This window comes from Micromesistius poutassou, assembly GCF_964030765.1.
Source record: "Micromesistius poutassou genome assembly, chromosome: 16".
Taxonomy (NCBI): domain Eukaryota; kingdom Metazoa; phylum Chordata; class Actinopteri; order Gadiformes; family Gadidae; genus Micromesistius; species Micromesistius poutassou.
The window spans coordinates 7548293-7569697 of NC_140286.1; the positions used below are offsets into that span (position 1 = coordinate 7548293).

General features: G+C 43.1%; 1 protein-coding gene across 1 annotated transcript in view; it reads right to left on the bottom strand.

Annotated features, from left to right (window-relative positions):
- Positions 1 to 21405, bottom strand: part of cntnap3 (contactin associated protein family member 3) — a gene marked incomplete at both ends in the record, with an annotated part of 120847 nt that overhangs the window by 82804 nt on the left and 16638 nt on the right. Inside the window, one exon of the mRNA XM_084481475.1 lies at positions 14299 to 14409. Coding sequence (XP_084337601.1) covers positions 14299 to 14409 — 111 coding nt within the window. The remainder of the gene's footprint in view (positions 1 to 14298; positions 14410 to 21405) is intronic.

Below are 21405 nucleotides of genomic sequence, written 5' to 3' on the forward strand. Positions count from 1 at the left end.
AGGAGTATAGTTAAATGTCAAGACCTGGGTTTTGTGTACATTAAGAACATAACCTGAATGTGTCCCATATGTTTCTAACATTTTCATTAATATAGGTAAGCCAGAGTCCGGGTCCAGGATTGTGACTAATACGTCGTCTGCGTAAAGTCCTACTTTGTACTCCTCACCTTCCATGGATATGCCTTTCAGTCCGTCTTCCTGCCGAATTGCTTGAGCTAGAGGTTCAATAAACAAATTAAATAGACTAGGGCTGGCTGGGCAGCCTTGCCTGCAGCCACGTTGCAAAGTTATAGAGTTGGAAAGACTCCCGTTGACTTTTACTCTTGCGGTAGGAGAAGAATAAAGAGCTTGAATACAGCGTATGAAATCTTTACTAAAGCCAAATCTGTTCATCACTAAATAGAGAAATTCCCACCCAACCGAATCGAAAGCTTTTTCAGCATCCAAACTGAGGATCATTGAGCTAATATTTTCCTCCCTAACTTGCTGAATAATATGCAAGGCTCTCCTAACGTTGTCCTGAGTTTGTCTATTTTTCATAAAACCTGTTTGGTCTTCATCTATTAATAGTGGCATTGCAGTTTCCATTCTTTTGGTTAGGATGGTTGCGTAAAGTTTATAATCCGTGTTTAAAACACTAATAGGTCTGAAGCTACTACACTCCGTCCTGTCCTTTCCATCCTTAGGGATGACTGATATAAAAGCCTCGTTCCAAGAAGGGGGAAGAGAGCCTTCTTTTAAAACATAATTGAAACAGGTTACAAGTAAAGGGAGCAGATGTTCTTTTATGGATTTGTACCATTCTGGGGGGAAACCATCGGTACCGGGTGACTTGTTAGCATTAAGACTTGTAATAGCCTTTTCTATTTCTTCTACTGTTATTGGGGAGACAAGTTTATCATTAATTTCTTTACCAAGTACAGGAAGGTCTAGGGAGTTTAAAAATTCAAGTATAGTCGTTTCATTACTATGTTCTTTTTGAGAATATAAAGATGTATAATAATTTTCAAAAGCCGTTTGTATACCATCAATACTAGTAGTAATCTTTTTTGTAACAGGGTCTCTAATCTTGTGGATTGTATTTTCAGCTTGTTGTTTTCTGAGCCTCCAAGCTAACAGCTTTGTCGCTTTAGGGCCTGAATCGTAATATCTTTGCTTCATAAATCTAATATTTTTCTCAACTTCCTCGCTTAATATTTTATCTATTTCTTGCTTTAAATTTCTGATTTTATTTATGATACTGGACTCTTTATTGACAATTTGTGTTCGCTCTAAATCTATTAATTCTTCCTGCAGTTTTGATAATTTTGTTGCTTTTATCTTTTTCAACATTGATGTCCTGGCTATGATTTTGCCCCTGAGAACGGCTTTAGCTGCATCCCATAGAATACTAGGATTCACATCTCCGGTATCATTATCCTGTAAATATGAGTTTAAATCAGACACTATTGAATTCCTAAAAGCAGGATCGTTCAACATACCGGTGTTGAGTCTCCACAGTGTTTTGCGCTGTTTACTGTCTAAGTGTAACGTCAGATAAATTCCAGAGTGGTCCGAGAGGTCTCTCGGGCCCATTCTACAATCCCTTACTCTATGTAAATCCCCACCATACATAAAGCAATAGTCGATTCTAGAGTGAACTGAGTGTCGCGCAGAATAAAAAGTGTAGCCTGGGACCGATCCATGCACAAACCGCCATACATCATTCAGTCCAAGGTCTTTTAGTACTTTATTTATATATTTCTCAGTAGTGTTACTTTTTCTCTTTCTATTTGTTGTATCTAGTAGGGGTTTAAGTAGCATGTTAAAGTCTCCGGCACATATTAGAGTCCCATATGTTTCAGAGGCTATCAAATCAAACACCTTTCTGAAAAATGATTTATCACTCCCAGGGGGGGCATACACATTAAAGAGGGTCACTTCTTTTTGATCTATTTTTCCTTTAACGAGAATGAATCTACCATCTTTATCACTTATTTGGGATATAAATTCGAATCTGGTCGAATTTGAAATTAGTACAGCAACTCCCCTCCGTTTTCCGTTTTTAAATGAAGAGTAAAAAGAGTTCCTAAAGCCCATTTTTTTTAGTTTTTCGTGTTCAGGACCAGAAAGGTGAGTTTCTTGCCAAAATGCAATGTTTACCTTCTCCTTTTTTAATTTAGTTATCATTTTACTTCTTTTGATCGGATTATTCAGCCCATTTACATTCAATGACAGTATGTTATAGTGTTGGTATTGCATTATGTGTATTCACAGCACATTGCACTTGAAATATCCCAGACCTCAAAACACAGAAAATAAAGTAGAACAAGAAAACTAGAACTATAAAACAGAACATCAAACTGAGCTTCCAACAAGTAAGGTGACATGTCACCTCGACAGTGAGGGGAGCAGGCCACAAGGTGGGGCCCCTCTGTAGCAAAAAGTGTGAAAAAAGAGAAGAAAGAAAGTCTCGTGGCTCTCTGTCTGTACGCACCGTAGGTATCAGCCTTGTACAGTGTATTTGTTAAGTCAAAAGAAAATGCTGGACAGGGGTTTAAATGTTATTAATCCTTGTAGAGGGTAGCCTTAATCCTCGGGTTTATATATATAACAAAAAAAGAAGCAGACCATGCAAAAATAAAATAAAAATATGAGAGTGACTTATCTCACCGTCAGATCCGATAATGAAAAAAAAAAGACAGTTAAACCGTTCACCCGTCCTCCTGTGCTGCTCCCGACTCCGTCCTGCGGTACTCCTTTAGTTTTTCCTGGATCTGCCTCTGGTGTCGGTCCTTGTCTCTGCCGCGACGGGTCTCCGTTGTTTCCCAAGGGAGCAGCTGGGCCAGTGTTTCCTCCGTAACACCTGCACTCTTGGTCCCGCGAGTAACTTCTCCCACGGTAAATCCCCGCTTGCGCAGATCCTCCGCAGCATGCACCGCAGTGTTGTACATGACGGTGCCCGTTGCAAAGAAGACGCGCATCCTGGTTAGTGGTGTCTGGAAGCGTATTCCCCTCTCCTTCAGCGCCTTCTTGATGGGTGTATATTCCTTCCGCTTGTTTTGCACATCCGTCGCATAATCATGGTCAAAAAATACTCGTTTGTTTTGGACACGCAGTTCCTTTTTCCAAGCTGTATGGAGAACTTTCTCCTTCACTGAAAAACGGAGGAACCGGACCACTATCGAGCGTGGAGGGGCACCTGCAGGCGGTTTTGGTGCCAGAGCGCGATGAGCGCGCTCTATACCCAGGTCACGGTCCCTATCTAAGGGCAGACTGTCTCCGAGTTCGGTCTTAATCAGGTTTTCAACGAAGGTTACAGCGGATGTACCTTCGGCGTCCTCCGGGACGCCATATATCCTAACGTTGTTGCGCCTGGAGCGACCCTCAAGATCAGACACTTTATCCCGCAGAGCTCGTTGGTCGCGAAGCAGTTGGTTGAGGGCGTCCTTCACTCCAATGTCCCATCTTTCCATATCGGCCATGTTTTCCTCCATCTCATCAACGCGTTTCACCGCGCCCTCAATCTGGCCCTCCGTAACTTGCATTTTCCGATCTATTTCAGTGGAAAAATCCTCCATTTGTTTTTTAATGTCCTCCCGAAAACTGGCATGGAAGTCGGAGAGGTCTTTTTTCAATTCGGCACGGAACGCTGCCATCCCCGCGGTCATGACTTCGCCCACGGCTACACGGATTAGGGCCAAAGTATCGCCTTCTCCGGGGCCGCCATCTTGACCTGCTAAAGTTTCGCTAGCCGCGACTTCTTTGTCGATTTGCCGATCGGCGTTGTTCCTTAACCCATATCCGCATTTCCTACTTTTATCCCCATCCATTCTTATTCAGTGTGTATCAATTTGAATGAGCAAAAACGCTTGAATTAGGGGGAATTAAAAGGCTGGTACCGGAGCTCTGTTTCTAAGCTGTCATGCTGTGTCGCGCGCCACCGGAAGTCTCCCCACACTAAGAATTCTAAGTTAATATTATATTGAATCATTCATGTGTAAAAACATCCCTTTTGAGTTTTTCTTACAATTACACAAATGGACAATAAACCAGCTTTTTCATTTTAAACAATTTTGCATGTTTATTTTTCACCATGAGGGTAAGAAACAGCTTTAAAACTTAATAGGATTCATAGGATCCCATATGTGACATGCTGGCTCTATGCATGCAACATAAACTGGGGAGACCACGCTGTTTCAACAACAATAAAGAATTTATTTAGAAATAAATCTAAAAATATAATAATAAATAAGAAGTGTGGTGCAAGTCAGTATAAATGAAAGTAACCAAAAAGGTCATGCGAAGATCAGTCCATGTATACAAACAAAGGAAATCAAATGCCTGGAGGAGGGAAAAGCCAGGGCCATTTCTCAATACCAACTACGCGAACTACGGACTCGCAGACTTGGAAGTACGTACTTGGCAAGTCCGAACTTCCAAGTACAGACTTCCAAGGACGCGAGTACGCACCTGCAATTGGAACAGCAGCGGACTCGATGACGTCACCACCTCCGCTCTGTTAACTGCTTTACGGCCTCATGTAGCCATATACTACTGAACAATATAAACAAATTATATAAAACTTTCATTTTAAAATAGTATGTTAATATTTTGAATGAATATAAATGAAAAGATATGCTTGTCGTGTGTATAAGCTATACACACAACTTTTTATATGTAGGGTACAGATGCGCGTGCCTAACTGCCTATGTAGTTGGAGTATTGGACTATTGATATAATAATTACGAATGAGCGAGAAATTACACAGATTAGAATAGAAACACACACACACACACACACACACACACACGATCGGATGGATCCGACCGAGATTTTTGTTGCCGTTGCGATGGGTTTCCTCTATCAGCGACTTAAACAATATAAACAAATTATTTAAAACAAAACCCCAGCCTCTTTAATTTTTAAATAGTATGTCAACATTTTGAATGAATAGGCCTACATTTTTGTTATATATGTAAAATGTTCCTATATATAGCCTATTATTACAGCTTACATACTAATATTTTAAAACATGGGAATGCGAAATGCATCCTGGGATATTTAACGGTCCCAAGTCCACACAAGTCCCCTCCGATGCATCCTCGGTGGAACGGCCAGTTTAAGAACACATCGAGAACACTTCCGGGTTTTACGACTGTACTTGACTTGATGCGTACTTGGAATTGGAACAGTACTTGGGTTACGACTGATGACGTTTCACAAGAACACAAGTACACAAGTACAGGCGAGAACGCAAATTGAGAAACGGCCCAGGTCTGTTGTCTGAGCAGGCTCTATATACTGCGATCCCGGTTCAACCCACACCTGCCGACAATCTCCTAATTAGTAGGGAGAGCAACACAGGCATACAAACAGCAGGGGCAGGGTCAAAGATCCACCTGGGTCGTCACATCCATAGACATAATAAAGAGCAGACTCCGCATCGACCGCTACTGCCTACTGGCGCTGATGAGCCGTGGGGCCGCCATCTTGGACCGGTCGACCGCTCCACTCAGTGTGATCCGTTTGGCTGGTGCAATGAACTGTCAGCGCATTTAATTAATCAAACCTCACTGAATACCAAACTGATTTTCACACAGGTTTTTTTGCTGCAAAGGTCATACATGTAGCTATGATACAGGACACATTGTTCGGCGTGTTTTAATATTCATAGTGGGCTTAACAGTAATAGAATATTCTGATATATTATATAAAGTGACCAGACGTCCGAGATCAAAAATTTGAATGTAATCCCTGAAAAGGGGGAAAAACTGAACTATTTTTTTTCCAATTTGACTAGCAATCTGATTGATAAAGCTAATGTTGTGTCTTCAAAAACAAAACGGGGGCAGGTAGTTTTTTCTGTATTTAGCCAGGGACAGGCAACCAAAAACGGGTACGTCTGGTCACCCTATGATATGATGTAGGCTATGATATGTATTTTGCAAATCACACACTATAAATATGATAGAGAAGCAGAAACAAATAGGGGCAGTAAAGTCAGCTATTTTAATAAGTTGAAGAAACTATATATGATGAGGCTATATATAAATATATACATAGCATACATAAATAATATATGAATACATTATATATATATATAAACACATGAACGAAAACAGCAAAATGGGGCCTGAGCACTTTAAGAGGGACAGGGGAGGAGTGAAATAATAACATGCATGAAATCAACCACTTATTCCACCACCTCCGGGTGCTAACGCGGATTCAATTCGTATTTGTTTATTTTGCCAACTCAGTTCATGAAGTGAGATCAACTTTTAACCAGAAACGTATGGAAGTTAGTTGAAACTGCTCAAATAAACAGTTTACAGTGCAACTTGTAGTTTTATGTTCACTCAATGTAAAAATCCTTTTAAGACCAGCAATTTCAAGTTATCCTTTTTACAGTGTATGGATGGATGTATGGATGTATGTATGTTTGTATGTATTGTTGTGGTTTTATGTGCCTTTATTTGTCGGTTGTTCATGTCTATATAGCCATAGAGAGTGAGAAGGCCACTAAATAAAATTTTAACTATTTAAACATTTAATAGGGGTCCCCTTTCTATACACTTCACTGTGGGTACCGGTTACTGGATATTAAAAAGTTATAAATATTTCCCTAAGATCTCCAGATTATGCACTCAATACTGTAATTCCTTGGGTCCTCAGCAATAAACCCGCCAAGTGTGATGTTGCTCGGAGTCAATTCATGCAGAGAAAATTGTAGTACAGACAGATACTCCTCAAATTATAGGTAGATTGTGGCAATGGCCACAAATGGACCCAATGAAGACTAGAGTGTCCATCATACAATACATATACATCATTATTCTTTCTGACCCTTTCATGCGTACCACAAAGGGAATGATAGATGACCACTTAAAACTTGAATGCTTGGATGAAAAGACTTGGCTATAATCCCACATCTGATCCAGGGTTATTTCATCCAGGTGGGACCGTAACCAAGGGAATCATGACTTTAGAATGTAAGAAAGTAAGTAAGAAAGTAAGCTAACGCCCTACTAGAGCAAAAGTTGTAATAATATCAAACTTACAGCAAGCTTATCCAAGGGTGCATAGGATCAAAAAATAATCAGAAGAAACCCAACTCAAATTTGGTCCTATGTAGAGGTCAATGGCAATGATCTATGACCTGGGATGTACATATATATAAATGTATATAACCCTGATCAGACTGACCAGAGATGCAAGAGAGATGCATCAACAACACAGCCACAGTAATGCAACGCAACATGCTACTAATAGTAGCACACAGATGGAACACACACACACTTACACTAGAGGTAATAGCGCCGCGAGAACACCTATTAGCACTGATGCTACTGATGGGAAAACATGGTAGCCTGGTCGCTCCATCGAGTGCCCCAGTGGGCCGGCACAGCGGGCTGCATGCGGACCCCCTGCTTCTGTTACTACCCTGGTCCCCAATCACTGTCCATACCAACCGATTAAACGCCACTGCACTCCCCATGTGTGCCATGTCCGAGATAAGGATACGGCACACTTTTACACCGCTGACCTATCGACGAGCCAGCCAATCACAGCGTGGGCATGGTGGATAAGGTAGAACGTGCCGGGAGTGCTGCAACCACTACTGTTGTACAGCCTCAGGCTACACTGGCGAAGCGCCTGGTTGGTTTCCTCTGTAGAACAGTCGTTCAGGCTTGTTGAACAGATCGTCACAGCCTCTGTTTGTGCAAACATGAAAAAAGGGATATCTGAGCAGTCTGTTTATAAAAGATATAGAAGGACATTATTGCTGATTCTTTTCAAGCCGTGTATTGCAACCCATTTTCTCTTTTTCTCTCTCATTCTTGAATTGTTTGGCAGAGTTGCCAGTTAAATCCTGACACTGGATGCTGTTACTGGGGAACACACACAACATGGCACCACACCACACATTTAAACGAGTATTTGAATGGTATCCTGTTATCCTGATTTGTCATTCAGTAAAAACTTAAATGAGTTGCAAGAGTGGACATTCCTGCATGAATACCAATACCGCACCAATTAATTAATTCACTCTCTCTCTCTGTAATTGCAACCGCCGAACATATTATTGTGTGCAACCTTTTCAGAAGTCGTAGCTCAGAAATGCATTAAGCCTCCATGTCAGAATGTCTGCAGAAAAGTAGCGGAAATATTAAAGATTCTAATTTTGCCAGCGGACGGGTTTCACTAAATTAGTCTTTGCCGATCCAAATATGACTAGAGACGAGCAGAGTTAAACTAATAATTACAAAAGAACCCACACCAGAGAAGAAGTGAAGAGTGTGAGGAGAATGCGTTAATCGAGAAAAGTGAAGACAGAAAAGCTGCATGATGAAGGGGGAGAGGGAGGGAGAGAGAGGGAGAGGCAGGGAGAGGCAGGGAGAGGGAGGGAGAGTGAGGGAGAGGGAGGTAGAGGGACGGAGAGGCAGGGAGAGGGAGGGAGAGGGAGGGAGAGGCAGGGAGAGGGAGGGAGAGGGAAGGAGAGGGAGGGAGAGGGAGGGAGAGGGAGGGAGAGTGAGGGAGAGGGAGGTAGAGGGACGGAGAGGCAGGGAGAGGGAGGGAGAGGCAGGGAGAGTGAGGGAAAGGCAGGGAGAGGGAGGGAGAGGGAAGGAGAGGGAAGGAGAGGGAGGGAGAGGGAGGGAGAGGGAGGGACAGGGAAGGAGAGGGAGGGAGAGGCAGGGAGAGGGAGGGACAGGGAAGGAGAGGGAGGGAGAGGGACGGAGAGGCAGGGAGAGGGAGGGAGAGACAGGGAGAGACAGGGAGAGGGAGAGAGGGAGGGAGAGGCAGGGAGAGGGAGGGAGAGGGAAGGAGAGGGAGAGAGGGAGGGAGAGGCAGGGAGAGGGAAGGAGAGGCAGGGAGAGGGAGGGAGAGGCAGGGAGAGGGAGAGAGAGGCAGGGAGAGGGAGGGAGAGGCAGGGAGCCTAAGTTAAAATGGGAACGGGAGCAGAGGGAGCCAGATAAGAAAGAAAGAGAAAAAAACGAGGATGAGGAGAAAAATTGCAACGAGGCTGAGTAGAGGAAGTAAGAGAAAGAGGAGTAATGAGTGGAGGAAGAACAGAAGTCAAGGAGATCAATTATGAAGAAAAAAATGAAAAACAAAAGGAATGAAAGAATGACAGGGATGAAGAGAATGACATAAATACCAGGTCATTTATCTTACAAAAGGCGGCAGTTAAAAAATTGCATTTGCCTCCAATCAATAGCTCATCAGGGCTTTGCATCTTTTTTCTATGACACCTGCTGTCAGAGGCAGTGACATCACACTCCTTTTTGTTTTGTTGGTTCAACTTCGTGTCGTCTGCACGGCAACCCCCACCGTCATCACGGGTTTACATCGATACAAGCGAGCCCGGTCCTTGCTCTGCTCATAAACATATGCTCCCTCAGCCAATTGTTTCACACTCCATTGGACACACAGTGGTGCAGAGCGGGTGCTGTCTATCACAGAGCTAGTCGAGGTGTCCAACAGGTTTGATTTATGGCCGGGATGATGAGTCAGCCGCCGTTCCTCGTTCGGTCTCACTTTAGACACACACACTAATATGCGACTAACACTCAGAGATGCAAAAAGCGACACAGATATGTACGATACGTTATGATGGGATAAGATGAACCAAGATAAGTTCTGATAACATCAGTTCTGATAAGACGAGCAAGTTAATAAGTTAAAGTTTAATCCATCTCTACGAGCAGCAGAGCAGCACCCAGGAAGTGACTTCATCCTCTGGTGTCGATGCCCTGGTCAAGGGCAGGCGGCTGTATTTTATTTAGTATTGAGACAGCCAATTGGCGGTTCTCCGCCACTATAGGTTATTAATGAACGTGGCGTGCCCTTTGCTCCGGACTTCTGCTCAACTCACACAGGACCGTAGCTCAAGGAGTTGGCCTAGTTGTACAGATATCAGTCGGCGTGATTACCCACGCTCCACATGTCTTCCTTTTGACTCCGTTGTGAGGAACTCCTCATTCCACACACCGTCGGAATGGATTACAAAAGTAATTGCTTTTTCGATATAACGACTTTGGGTTTGTCCAATTTATATCACATCTAATCATATGGAAGGATGTTGTTTGATGCCAAAATTCCCAATTGCGACGACTTTGTTTTCATTAATGATTATGGGACGACTCTCACTGCACAACAGCACAAGGTTCCCAGGGCAAGAGGCTGCAGGTAGTTATTGCTGGGGGGAGGTGTGGGGGGGGGGGGGGTGCACTTGATAATCAATTCATTAAGTTGGGAAATGAAATATGGGACGAGGACGCTCCTGGGAGAGTCTGCACACCGGGCAGAATCCCAGCCCGCGGTGCTGGAAGGAAGTGGTGGGGAAATTGCTGTGCGGAGACATTCATTTATTCATCGATTTGTTCTGCAAACATCTCGGACTGTGCCACGTTGTGTATATATATATATATGTCCTGTTAGCAACCTCTGGCAAGGGAGTCTGAGTGGTGGCGAACAGCCCTTTTTTCAATATCCCCCCCCTCCGCCCCCCCGCTTAATGCCAGAAGGCGACTTCCTGAAGCAGCCGACCCCATGTGGCCGTGGGCGCCACCGGCCACTGGCCGCCGGCCGCAGGGTAACCTTGGAGACGGAGAACTGAAGATCATCGCCGATCAAAACTGCATGTTCCGAGCCGTCACCGAGATTGATCTGAGAGCGGATTGGACAGGAGCAGAACGGCGTCTCGACTGTGGGGAAACCGCAGGGCCAGAACGGCACCACTCGTTGTTCGACTCACCCGACTGTTTCAAGACTTAAAGAGTTTTTCCTGTTTGGTTTCGACTCAGTGACGAGGCGGTGTTCAGTGAAATGCTGAGATCTGCCTGCGGGTGTTTTTATAAATGCCCACAGCATGCCATGCTGATAGAGATGACCTGATGAATCGTTGTTACTTATATGATGTAATGCCTGGTGGTCAAAGGGCTCTTTGGATCGTGTGTATTCTCTGACAGTGTCTGACCAAGCAGTGGGACCAATGAAATACATAGTGAGGATACTGGGTTGTTGTTGTTGTTGTTATTTTGCTGCATTTCAGTTGTTTATTTCTGTCTCAGCAGCTGTCCCAAGGTCTTGTCGTTGGTGTCTGTGAATGCAAGATTAGTATCATGCAGGTGAAAACAGTTGCACTCTGAAATCAGTCAAGTGTACAAACAGGTCCTCAGGATGAATAGATGATTGCCCTGTTTGATTTTCTGGTTAATGGTTGCTCAAAATGCGGGGAATTTACGAGATAAAGTTCAAGTTTCTCTTGAAGAGCTGTTCCCGTCTTTGGAAGATATCCCCCAAAAATGAAAATATGCAGCATAAACCGATTTTAAGCAATGCTAGTTTTTGGATATTCCTCTTTTCCCTCAGATCAAAGACACATTGGCACACCAGGAGATCAACCTGACTTCAGTGGAAGGGTCAAAAAAGTGCGTGTGTATATGTGTTTAAATGTGTGCACGTGCATGTGTGTGTGTGTGTGTGTCTGTGTGCATGTGTACCTGTGTGTGTGTGTGAGTGCGTTTATATGTTAGTGTCTTTTATATGTTAGTGTCCATGTGTTTTTGTGTCTGTGGTTATGTAAGTGTGTGTGTGTTTCTATGTGTGAGTGCATGGATGTGCATTTGTCTGTGTGCATGCGTGCCTGCGTGTTTGTGTGAGTGTGGGTGCATGCGTGCACATGAATCTGTTTGTGTACATGCGTGGTGTGTGTGAGTGTTACTGTGTACACTCTGTTAATTGATCATCCCAACACAATGCAGTCCAAAGAGGTGCCTGCCATTCATAGATTATGTGTCTCCTTATTATAGATCTCTGAGTATATATATTGTATAAGAGGCTGTACATTAAATTGTAATGTATTGCAAATTGAAGTGCAATGGTTAATGTGCATGCGTGTAATGGTTAATGTGCATGCATTTGTATGGTGTGTGTGCGTGTGTGTGTGTGTGTGTGTGTGTGTGCATGTACGGTGTGTGTGTGTGTGTGAGTGTGTGTGTGTGTGTGTGTGTGACTGTGGGTTTGTGTGCGATACCAAGTTGTACATTGGGATCGAAATGCCAATCGAATGTCAACCACAAAACAAAGTGCTACCAAAAAAGCTCCAATAATGTGACTTGCTCAAGTTCAGTTGAGGACAAAGTGTAATTGTCTTTCATTAAATTGTCTGGCTGCTTCTCAACATAGATAGGAATATACAGATACCACCATTTGCAACAAGAGGAATACATGATCTAACACAATCCAGTTAAATACTCAGGGCAAAATGCAACACGGTCCAATCAGTGACATCCGACATGTCGGAGTGGAATAACCACAAGGCATCATTCCTTGTTCTAAAGAATGCTTTGTGATTTCATTTTGAAAACAAGAAGACACAAAGATGAAAGAGGGGGTAGAGATGACGCAAGAGCACAGCGATGCTGAAATGCATGCCATTTTCATCATTGACGAATCTGGCCTGGCACACAGCAACATTGTCCTGCAGGCCGCCGTGCAATGCCTCTCCATCGCATTGGGGAGGGCAAGGAAAGCTTTTGTGCATCTTGCATAGGCTCAGGCTTAGAATGAAGGAGGTATCAGTGAACCTGGCAATATGCTTTGGAGCGGAGGAATACACCCACCAAGGTTGTAAACTAGGTCCATAAGTGCGAATGATAACAATTACAAGTCATTCACTACTAAATCAACCCCAATAGAGCTACTTGTACGGTTTCTGTCCACTTGTCCTTGCCTCGTTGCCTCTCTTTTTCTTTGAGCCTTTGCCCATTTTTTGGCAGCGAAAGACCAATGAAATGCTGAAGATGGACAGGGGACAGATGTGAGCTCTGCCTGCACTGTGGACACACCAGTTGTAGCCACAAGTGTTGAGCGTTTTTATCTCACACACACACACACGTGGCTCGCATCCATCTCGGCCTCTTTGTCCACCTCAGATTCAATAAAACTGACTGGCAGTCAAATTGGATAAGTGGCTCCCATTGGTCCAGGTGGTCCAAATGGACATGTGATGTGATGAGGGAGGGTGACGGAGGAAGCCACTTCGACATTTAAATCCTTAGGAATTCTGCTCTGCCTCCCCAATGCTAAAATGGCCTAGAGTACAAGATAAGCCTTGGATAAAGATAACCAGGTAAGAGGCACTGATGTTTATGTCCCCGCTGGTTTCCTCTTCAGACCAGGACGTCCTGATATAGTTGATCTCATATAGTCAGGTCACCCCAATGACGGTGAGCCACTTTTATCCACTAAGCCAGATACATGAGATTCGGGAAGCAGACCAAAGCTTTCAGCCCACTACGGCTCTAAAGCTGCCATCAGCGGGCCTATGCTGCTGCAGACAAAGCCTGTTTCCTGTTTCCTGTTTCTATCTATCTCCGTTGAATTGTCTCTTGTGAAGCGGTTTATCTATTCTGTGCGTTTGTTATGTTCCAGTTTAGATAATGATTGCCTCCTCCGTGTGGTGGCTCCCTGTTCAGGATTAGGCTAGAAAGCCTCGGCTGGCTTAAGTGTTTGTTCTTTTTTGTCGATTTTGGCTTCATGGGTTATCAAACCCATGAATGAACCAACCTTGTTTTGCCTTGTAATCTTCTAAACACTTCTTCTAAACACTTCTTGGATCCTGTTGTCAATCCTGTACATCCTAATCTGGGATCCAGCAGTCCTGCAATACCAGGACTTCTGTGGGGAGGCGGCTCAGAGCCTGGGCCGGAAACCAAAAACTGATAGGGGCGGAGTTACGTCTTGTTTCCTGTTTTGTTACAGAGAAGTACTACTGAGGAGAAACTCATTTGCTAGTGGCAATATGAAGCTTTCAGAAAAGTACTTAAATATGTATTGCTACGGTGGCCAGGCGACAATGTGATGATTTGAATACTTTGTCTTAGGATGTGTTGGTGTGCGGACAGAATGTTTTAGCTTGATTTCCCCGCCGGCTACAGAAACATTTTAATTTACTAATGTGGCAGAGGTTGTGCTTGATGTTAGCCAATTATGCGCTTACAGATCCCTGCCAACAACATGATTGGTTGGAAAAATTACAAAATGAAAGAAAGTGAAATGCCACATTCACCCGGATGGTTATCTATTGCTACTAGTCTGTTATCAGACTATAGATAATTAATCTAATATATGAATTGTCAGACTACGCACAACATCGTTACACAAAAATAATGGAGCTGGCCGAACTGCTGCCTTGGTGTGATACAGAAAGAGACTCTTCATATAGAGACACATCTATTTCTAGACTCTGTCTGCATCCCAGGCAGGCAGTGAAGTACATTCAAGCTGTTAAAGTACACACGTTTTTCTTACCTTCTCTCCTGTTGAGCTTTGCAAAGCCTGCACTGTGGCTGTTGGACAAGTGGGAGGAGCTTCTGAAGGAAGATGGCGGCAGGTTGGACACCAGTGGGCTGTCACACAACTCTGTTCAACCAATCACAAAACACAAGGCCAAGAGTTAGGGGGTGAAATCTTCCTACGTCCGTAGAGCAGTGGAGTGCATCCATGATCTCGGTCTTTCTGTATTTCGTTTTTGAGCATTTTCATTAACTGCCAACATATTGAGCAAATTAGAAAGAAGCATCACGTTATTAAAAATGATTCAACTAAGCATTTACAGCTAAATATTAATCAAGAAACCTCATCCTGTGGGTAAATGCTGAGAATCTTTTAATCCACTACATTTAACAATATTAAATACATTTGAGTTCCTCGACCCATATATTTGGTAATTCTTACATTTTGCGTATAGCAAAGCTTCTGCAATCTATATCTTCTATTTATTACAAAAGCATTGAAACTGTCAGAAGAATTTAGAATGAAATAATACGAGACCAGGTTACGAGAATGTATACGAGAATGTATTAAACCGTCTTCAAACAATTTTTTGGGAATTTGTAATATAATTTATGATATTTATGTTTATTTAGTTTATGATCATATTCATAATTCATGATCCATCTGACATTTTCTCAGTGAGAAAGATGTAATTGAAAAAATATTTAAATTGGAATGTCAGCAAAGATTGAATTAAGATAATTTTGTATTTAACTCAAAACTTTAAAACATTGGTATATACAATATAAAATATATTGTGTGTGTATATTATGTAAGGGATAATCACCGAGAGGCAGGGCAATAAACAGTTTGATATGCCCAGCTAGTGGACGGCTTACCACCCTCGACTTCGTCTCGGGTGGTAACCTTCCACGAGCCCTGCCTTGAGGTGATTATCCCGTTTATTCTACTTCTTGCTTGCCAACATAATAAAACAATTCAAATACTTTAATAATTCTGCTTTTTCTTATTCGTATTGCATGCTTAATAAATGTATTCTCTGTTTGAGTTCATCTCCCTGAAAAAGTAGTCCCCTTTAGAACTACGGTGAATAACGTTAGCAAATTTTTCGTAGGTGGAATCCGGAAGAATCATGAATATTAGGGTTACGGTTATGGTTAGGGTGAGGGTTACGGTTATCGTTAGGTTTAGGGTTAGGGTTAGGAGTCAGCGTGTGAGTTTGCCAGTCCAATCCTAGCGCTTGAGGCGGAACTTTTCCCGGAATCCGCCTACGAAAAAAAACCCGGGGGACACGGGTACGTTCCCCATTAGCTCAGCTGTAGCTTATTAGTTTCTATAGCAACCACACGAGGCTGCATCTGATCACTAGTTTAATAACGTAGTTGCTACATTGTTTCTCGCTTGCGAAACTATGTATCGACTGACCCTCCGATAGATTTCCGACACATTTTAGAAACTTTTTTAAACAAGGTTTATTTTTACAATGGACCTCATGTTTGACTTTTCTGTGATAGAAAAAAATACAAGCGGCGTATTGATCTACTATTTAATGACGCTGTGCTCAGTCAGCGGGCAACCTGCCGGGTTAATGCCCTCCTCCCAGCCAATCAGAATCAAGCATTCTTAAACGAAGTAGAATAAGTATGTTTAATACACGGCTCTTCTCAATGCTGTGGAATGCTCTGTTCACTTGCAACGTCAACGTCTTTGGTGGACTATTTCTCTGCTGATCAACACTACGAATGGTAATTATAAAAAGACACACCGTGTGAAGGTATTTTTTCATTTTTTGGCAAGTAGCCGTGTAATAAGCGGGATAATGTATAGAACGTCGATCATTATCGAAGATAAGCCCCTTCAGGGCGAAGCAATACACCTCCGCTTCGCGCCGGTGTCCGGTTCGCCCTGTCGGGGCTTATTTTCCCGGTAATGACCGTTGTTCTATACATTATCCCTTACATATTAATACATTGTTGAGCACAAATTCACTGTGTGATTGTGTCCAGTTTGAGACATGAATGGATCACCATGAATTGGTGGGCTTACTGAAAAGATTCTTAAGGGCTGATATATTCAGATGACGCTTATCGTGAGTCATTGATTGATGGTTTTCATGGTTACCACTGATGTCAGGACAGTGTAGCTGGGCTACTGTGAAAGTACAATGTGACATACACACAGTACACACACGGCACAGCAGCAGTGCCCTCTTTCATCTCTGCCACATACTCAGCAACACACAAGGAAATGGAGGTAATGGTGTTCACAAGTTCACAAGTTCACTCATGAGCTTGTTCTGCATGCCCCCAACCCCCCCCAACACCCACCCACCCAAACACACATACACACACATGTGAGCCTCCTGAAAATGTGTCCCTTAGAAACTCACATGCTCATGTGATAAAGTGGTCTAAATGTGACCAACGCAAACAGCACAATCTGGCATTGATGACATGAAAAAACAATACAATTGCATCCAATAAATAAACTACAATGTGTTTCCACATTTGCTAAATATTCATGCTGGTTTCTATAACCCACAGAGACAAAGAAGCAATGACTGTGATTCAAGACTTAGGTTTACACCGCTCAGTGCACGGAAGAGGCCTAAAGATTACAACAGAGCTCGCCCGCAAAGCCACCCAGTATATTATGGATTTTCATAGCTTAATTCTTTGGTTTACAAAAGATACCAGGATGAAGTGACTGTATTTATTTTCGAGTATGAACACTGCAGGTGTTCATGAAACTGATGCTGTTTCCCCAGAAAACCCCCAGAAAGAAATGGTTGGCTCCATTGTTTTGACATGCAGATACCACTTATCTGTCCTGCGTTATGGTTTTACATCAAATGCCTTTCAACACATCAATTTGAATGAATCATTTACTACTTCTGGTTTGAAAGCATAATGGTAAGAGAGAGAGAGGAGGCGAGAGAAAGAGAGGGGAAGAGAGAGAGGGGAAGAGAGAGAGAGAGAGAGAGAGAGAGAGAGAAGTGAATGAAGAGAAAGACATGATTGAATAAAAAGAGGGCAATAAGAAAACAATGATGGAACATTGTCAGTGAAGAAGGTCAAACCTCTTTCCTTAAGCCCAACCACCCATCCATCATTAATGTGTTACTTTATAATGGTTCTGCAAATATGAAAAGTGGTTAATGTTAAATAAATCATTACTGGCCGGAGAGTGTTGCAAGACAGAAAGCAGGAGGGAGAGAGAGAGAAAGGGAGAGAGAGAGAGAGAGAGAGAGAGAGAGAGAGAGAGAGAGAGAGCTAAAGGGAAGTGAGTGGGAAAGACAGACGACTCCTCTCCTCTCCTCCAGCTGATCCATCCACACCGACACATTTACCACCCTGCAGAAATAACAAAGTGTCTACGGACGTTGTGATGGAGTCAGGGACCCTGAGCGGCGATGGGCTCCATCCATCCACACTTGACTTTAACCCACAACAGTGAGCACACGTACGGGCCGAGCGTCTACGACTGCAGGAGCGTGCCACTCAGTCACTCGCTCGTTCGCTTGCTCACTCAGTCACTCAGTCACTCTCTCACTCTCTCACTCACAACAGTGCAGTAATGATGGTTGTGTCAGTCTCCGTGAGTTACTGAACCAATCACGACAACACACCGCCAGTAATGCTGGATAATGAGGCGGAAACCATTATACACTTGTGTGGGGTATTTGTTTTTCACCGCAGTATACTGACGATCATTCACAAGCACACACGTGCACCGTTTTTTTAAACAGCGTTTTTTTTTACAAATAAATCTATAAATTGTGGAATATACATCTTTAGGGATGTTTCATTACATGCAGCCTAGAGAGAAGCACATTCAAGTCCTGAGTTAGGATTACAGCGGCTCTATCTAATAAAGAGGAACAACGGAGGTGTCATAGACACCGGTTAAAGTAATAAACTCTACGAGCAAACATAAAGATGAGGGAAGACTGTGGCCTTTAAAGATAGAAAGAGACATGCTATAAATTGCCTAACGTGGGGGGAAATTGCCCATATGGGCCATACATTAGTTGCACACTTTGACGTCATGCATAGATGATTCACATAACGTGGCAGGGCAGTGTGTGTGTGGCCAAGACAGAGCAGATAAGCGGTGCTGCAAGTGGTGTGTGTGTAAGTATAACAGAGGTCACATAAAGAGGTTTGTATTGGCACACGAGCCGAAGGTTAAACACATTATGTTAAAACTCTATTTTGACCAACCCACTATGGCAGATGAACAATGGATACAAATGTACAATCATTATTACTGTTATTATAATAATTTCTTGTTTCAATGGGCACCTCTTTAAAAACGTAATTGCATCGTGCGGAAAAGGGCGGACGGACGAACGGATGGGTGGATGGATGGGCGGAGGGGTACGGATGAGGTCGTACTATACTCCCCTTCCCTCTACTTGCATCTGTGTCTCTTCTTCTTTATTCAGAACAAAAGTTGGTTTTTTTGGGCCTTTTGTTTGTGTTTTTGTTTGTTCTAGTTTGTGTGGAAGTTTGGACCCTTTTGACAGTGGTGGTATTACAGTGTATTACAACATATCCGTTAAGTGCAAAATAGGTCACGCTCCGAAGGGGTTGCGTCATGCCACGTCTGTTCCTCTGTTCAGCCAACAGCCCATGCCTGCAGCTCGGGGGGGTATATGGGCCCAATACAACACTCCTCAAGGAAAGAAAAGGGAAGATGCCTTTTTCTTGAAGGTAGAAAGGGGGGCGGGGGCAGTTGAGAAAGACGGTTGAATTTCTCAGAGGGAAATGTCAGTGCTGAAATATCGACAGCTCACCTCAACGTAAGGTGCTGAGAGGGACAGTATGTCAAAGTCATATTCTGCCATGCAGGATGATTTGACGCAGTTTTTCCTTTGAATTGTTTTGTGTAGTTACAAACATGGGATTTATCCGATTGGAGGTTGAATCATTGAAAATAAAGCTGATACGCAGATTTATCAAGCCTGCGCTGACTTGTTGAAAACATCACCCTAAAGCTCTCAGAAGGGGCAAGGAGAGGCTCTCCACAACATCCCGGTGGGAGAGGGAAGACGCCAGCCCTTCATACAGCGGTGGCCAGGAGGGCAGTAGGTTATGGAGAGGTCTGTGGCCCTGACATCGATTAATGGAAACTTGAGAGAGGCATTCTGCTCTTCAGCTCTCACTGATGCCAGTGGTAAAACCAAAACATAATCTTTGTTGTGTTGTACATGAAAGTGTTTGTTTTGCTCACTTGCTTAAAGAACAATGCATCTGTCTGAAATGCATATTTCTACCATGATAATTAGGTTTAGGGGCAGGCATAGCATGGGGTCCTCTAGGTTTGATTTAATTGGCTCATTATTTAAGCACACAGTTAATCAGAGGCTTAATAGAAGCAACACATTTGTCTTTTTGTTCATGTGGGCTTATTGAAATGAGAATGCTAATTATGGTCATGCTTCAAACTTGACAAATGTTGCTTTTTGTCATAAATACAATAAACAATATCAATATTTAGACAGCTCAGGATTGTCCTGACTTAGAAGTGGAATAGTCCTTCATTAGGGAGTCACTGGACTCACAAATGCCAGACAGAGTGCTGCTATGGTAGACAGACTTTAATTAGAGCATTGGACCTAGGCTCATTTAGGAAGGTTGGATGATGAACTGCAGTAGCATTCTCCCTCTCTCCCTCTCGCTCGCTCTCTCTCCCCCTTGCTCGCTCGCTCTCTCTCTCTCTCTCTCTCTCTCTCTCTCTCTCTCTCTCTCTCTCTCTCTCTCTCTCTCTCTCTCTTCCCCCCCCCCCCCTCTCTATAACGCTGATGATAGATGATAATTAAACTAAAGTAAACTCCATCGTGTATTGTGTATTGTCTTAACTACCCTGGAACACCCTCGGCCCCGTCAGCGTAGAATTACCCTTACAGCAGTTTGCACCGGTCCCCATTAAAGATGAACCACACAAAAACAATGCAATCCCATCTCCTCTGTCTCATCTGGGCTCATTCATATGAAGTGACCCAGAGACACCGCATTAAAACGGGAACTAGTTGAGGCTAGGATTTATCTCAGCTCAGGCTATGCTGGTTTTGGGAGATCTACTTTGTCTTATTTTGGATGATCAAAGGAGCCCTATATCCCTACTAATGTCTTCCACCTAATGGGTAGTTCTCAGCGGGATGCTGCGGTGAGAATGGAGCCCCGGTCTGGAGGCTTCAGCATTAGCAGCAACCCCTCTAGCCCGGTGGCTAACAACTACAGAGAGAGTGCTGGCACTGCGGCCTTCCATTTTGGCTGTAAAAAACAACATTTAACACTGAAACAGAAAGCATCCCTGCTTGAGGCTATGGCAGTGTGCAAGAATGTAATCATCATGAGAGCCATATGGGGTTTTACACTTATGTATATTCTGTATTTTGTACTGGTTAGAAGCACCGAATTATAGAAAAAAATAAAATTGTTGACGTTAGTAAACGTAGATTGTGACATTAGTGAACATATTGAAATACCAATTGATGATTTCACGTGTGTTCATTGTATCATTGTGAGTAGTATTCACATTAAATGACTTATGAACTATCGCCAAATGCCCTGGGTTTCGGCTTCTGACTCGGCTTTTGAATATTATATATAGATGACGTCCTAACGAACACCCGTACACACATCATGTTGAACCTATGTCTTCAAATACCAGATTGAAATATCATATACACACGTCTTAAGAAGTAGGCCTACAACGCATCAGAGTAAGCCATGATGAACATCTCTGAGCGATATAGCATATACAGTATATATTTATTTGAAGTGCTCGGAAACCGATCAGCCTTGTGTTAGGGCTTGTTCACACTCGCTGCTGAGCTCTGTGGGAGGCAGCTTGGAACATGAGCTCCCAGCTAATGAAATGATCAAAAGGGAAACAGAAAAAAATCAAGAATCCCAGCAAGTCAGCGTTTGAAAGAGAAAAAGAAAAACCTCTCTCCTCGCATCTCCAAAGAAATGGAGAATTCCACGTTGGTGGAAATGTGTCGTGTGCGCACTTGGAATTCCGATGGCGAGCGTACGGATCAGAGTTAAACCAGAACATTCAGCAGGATTTATAATTTGATATTTATGTAAATCCATTGGAGAAATACACCAC